The following is a 3,799-nucleotide window of genomic DNA, read 5'->3' as shown; positions in this document are numbered from 1 at the left end:
ATGTATAAATATATATATAAAACCTTTTGCCTTTATTATTATCTAATTTTTCTTTATGATAGCCTTGAAGAGGAGGGAAGATAATATGATCTCTATTTATAGATGAGGCACTGAGGGTCAAATTGGGGTGTAGCGTGACCTCATACAACTCGTAAGTGATAATGCAATACCCAAACCTAGGCCCCCATCCTTTCTGCTCTCCTCACTTTTCCCCCCTCTCTCAGTTCTTTCCGACCTCTCTTCTTTTTATCCCATTTATGTCTTGCTCTCTCATCTTCTACATTCTTTGACTCTCCTCCCCTTTTCTGTTTGTCTGTTTGCCCTGTCATTTTCAACAGCGTAGCCAAGCAGGAACCTGTCGAAATCCCATCACCCGCACAAACATCTCTCCCTCCATCCAACGTCCTAGAAACCACGGGGAAAGCCGGCACTGACGTAGATCATCCAGGAGGTGTAACGGTCCTTGAGGTTGTACAGCACGGCTGGCTCATTCAGGTGAGTCAGCATGGCCATGTCCTCGATCCTGTCGAACTTGGGGGGGTTCATCGCATACACGTCCTCGGGTTTGACCACCAGGGTCTGAAAGGGAAGAAGCACAGCGCTTCACTGATATTCTCTGCTGCAGATGTCTGTCATCCAGGAAGAGACTCAACACATGGTCCAGAGGGGCAACCCTAGAGGAAATGCCCAGTTCACGGGGTGGGTAAGGTAAGGTTGTAAGATAAGAGTGGCTTGCACTGGTGGCGATAGAGTGAGATTTGTTTCTGTTACTCGGGCCTTTTTCCCCCTCTCCAAGGGCCTGAGGTTGAGGGAAGGATGACAAAAGTGAGAAAAGAGGCTCTCTGCGGGAGGATGGGAAGCCCTGGTGGCGTAGTGGTTAAGTGCTATGGCTGCTAACCAAAAGGTTGGCAGTTCAAATCCACCAGGCACTCCTTGGAAACTCTATGGGGCAGTTCTACTCTGTCGTATAGGGTTGCTATGAGTCGAAATCGACTCAACAGCAATGGGTTTGGTTTTTTTGGTTTTTTTGGTGGGAGGATGAGGGAGAGGATGGCAGGGAACCAGCAGGAACCTTTTAGCTCAGTCGTGCTGGCTGGACCAAAATCCAGCTCCAGCAGCCAATGGGGAGTTTTCTATCTACTCAGAGGAAATGGCACATCTATTGGCGTTCCCAAGACAGGGACACCCAGGCTGACACCAGCGGGGTTGGCAACATTCTGAGTGCTCCGAAAGCAGCTGTCCAGGCCCCCACCTCCCCATGCATGCTCCCCTCACCCCCTCACTGCACTGTGAGTGGAAGTGTTACAGTTCAGGGAAAGTTTCGATGAAACAGAGCAGTGGATCCAAACGCTTCTCTCTGAGGAAAAGCTCCCGCTCCCCAATGTCCTCAGGCTTGCTGGGGCTGGAGGACCCCGTAGCCCTGGGTGTGCGAAGCTGGTCTTCCCCTCCCCTGCCCCACCCTCACCACTTTCCTCTTCTCTCCTCCCTCTGAGACTTCCTCTGAAGATGATTGCATTTCCCTTTGGGTCTGTGGGCAAGGTGGGGAGGAAGCCTGCCTTTTCCTTGCCTTCAAGCAGGGATCACTTAAACCATGCCATACAATCGGCCCTTCTTCTGAATGGTCTCTTATATTGTCTTTGATTATCATTCATTATGTCTGCCTTCCATTTTCCTGCTGCTCTGTAAGCTCATTCTTAGCTACTTTATCTGAAATATACGTAGAACCACGTTCTGGGAGAGCCATTTCTCCAGGCAGTGAAGGGTAGTCCTTAATGCCTCTCATCACACCCAAACCAGTGATGCTATTTCCTTTACCCTTCTCTCTTAGAACTTCTTTTTCCTCTCTCTCTCTTTTTTTTTTTTTTAACTTTCCTTGGATCATTTCCAGATTTTTTATGGTCTTGAGTCCAGAAAGTAGTGAAGTCTAGAATTGGTCCCAGCACTCCCCCTCTGGCCTGGGACAGAGTGTCTCCTGGTACAATACTCATCTCCTTTGTGATATGGGAAGGCTGCTATTTCATTAAACTTGTGGTCCATTAGGACCCCTTACACGCTTTCCGTGCTTCCTTGGTTAGATGGCCTTAGCTGGAAGAACTGGCGGAAACCTAGGCTGTCAAGGGAGAGTGTTCTAGAACACCTCCTCCTAGCATTAGACCCCCAACTCCACACCCTCTGGATGAATGGAGCTGGTACCCTTGACCTACCTGGAGCAGCTTGAACATTGACTAAAGCACCTGCACACTAATTGCTTTGATCACCTACAACCAGATTCTTCTCCCAACCTGTAGCCTGAGGCCAGTATCTGGAAGTGGGCAGGGGAGGGGAGGTAGCACACACAAGGCAACCCTGCAGAGCGAGAGACGACGCTTACCCTGTTGTCTTCGGTTTCCACCGTGACCTTCCCATCTTGCGTACTCTTAATTTTCCCCTTGGCATATTCTTCCTTGGAGTCGACCACGAAGCAATAGGTTTTGGCATCAAAGGGCTGGTTCTGAGCCTCGATCCTCTCCTTCTCCGACTTCCGGAGAAACGGAGCGGCTATGCCGAACACTTCCATTTCAGTGTCGCTACTCATGGTGCCAGCTGGAAGGCAAGCACGCCAGGTGAGCTCAGCTGCCTCTGAGCTGGCACCTGGCTGCCCCAGGCCTGTCTCTGCATCTGCTTTGCCACCCTTAGGCTGCAGAGCCCGCAAAGGCCAAGTCCCAGGAACGAAGCTGTCCTCCTTCCCAGAGGCCCTCCACTCACAGGATTTAAGTGCAGGGAAAATCAAACTGGCCCCTATTATTGAGTGATTACTCTGTGCAAGGAGTCCCTGCGTGATGCAGTTAACACACTTGGCTGCTAACCGAAAGGGTGGAGGTTCACATTCACCCAGAGGTGCCTTGGAAGAAAGGCTTAATGATCTACTTCCAAGAGATCAGCCATAGGAAACCCTATGGAGCATAGTTCTACTCTGACACACAAGGGGTTGCCATAAATCAGAATCGACTAGATGGCAATTAGTGGTACTGTGAGCACATTTCATCCAAGCTCCTCAGTTATCTGAGGCCTGGGTTGGGGAAAAGACCAAAGAAGTGAGTGCCACTTTCTGGACCTCATTTTCCTCTTCTGTAAAACTCAGGGGTTGCTGAGAGAAGATTTAAAAATAAACATCATACAAAAAATAAATAAACAGAATATGCTAAATGGAAAACAGCTAAAGAATTTTTGAACCATTTTGATTCAAGGTGGCTGCCTCCTCAAAGAAACCAGCCTTTTCTTTTTTTCAGTTGCCAAGAATAGAAGCTATGTCTGACCTCACACAACCGTTTGGAAAGTCTCCAAGAGGGCTCCCTCCTCTCTGTCCCTCTCCGTCTGCACCTTTCCCGGTCTGAACACTCTAGCTTCTCTGGTTCTCTGTGCTCTAGAGCCATTGAGAAGAGGGAGAAACTGGCAACTTTCAGTCACCTGGAGACTTCCCACAGCCGAAGGGGCAAGGCCGGAATTCTCACCTGGAAGTCACACGCACAGGAGGACAGCAGACGACAACAGGAACTGTGGAAATTCCAATCTGCAATAAACACGCAGAAAGAAAACTCAGGATGCCTGGGAGTGTTTGGTTCAGTTTGAATCAGCTCGTGACAAGTTCATTAATAAGGATGTCGTTGTTGTTGTTGTTAGCTGCCATTGAGTTGGCCCCAACTCATGGTGACGCCACGCACAACTGGATCAGGCCGTTGTGATCCGTAGGGTTTTCATTGGCTGATTTTGCAAATAGATCACCAGGCCTTTCATCCTAGTCCATCTTAGTCTGGAAGCT

The 3,799-nt window shown here is 49.2% G+C and overlaps 1 protein-coding gene across 1 annotated transcript in view; it reads right to left on the bottom strand.

Moving 5' to 3' along the window:
- The window catches only part of LOC101340371 (myosin-3), a 25,154-nt gene extending 22,579 nt beyond the window's left edge, over positions 1–2,575 (bottom strand). The window contains exons 1-2 of the mRNA XM_004375974.1: positions 2,372–2,575; positions 436–579 (exon numbers count right to left, since the gene is read on the bottom strand). Of these exons, the coding sequence (XP_004376031.1) occupies positions 436–579; positions 2,372–2,575 (348 nt within the window). The remainder of the gene's footprint in view (positions 1–435; positions 580–2,371) is intronic.
- Positions 2,576–3,799: the final 1,224 nt, after the last annotated feature.

This window comes from Trichechus manatus, unplaced genomic scaffold (assembly GCF_000243295.1).
Source record: "Trichechus manatus latirostris isolate Lorelei unplaced genomic scaffold, TriManLat1.0 scaffold00040, whole genome shotgun sequence".
In the NCBI taxonomy this organism is placed as follows: Eukaryota; Metazoa; Chordata; class Mammalia; order Sirenia; family Trichechidae; genus Trichechus; species Trichechus manatus.
This window is presented reverse-complemented; position numbering and strand designations above follow the sequence as displayed.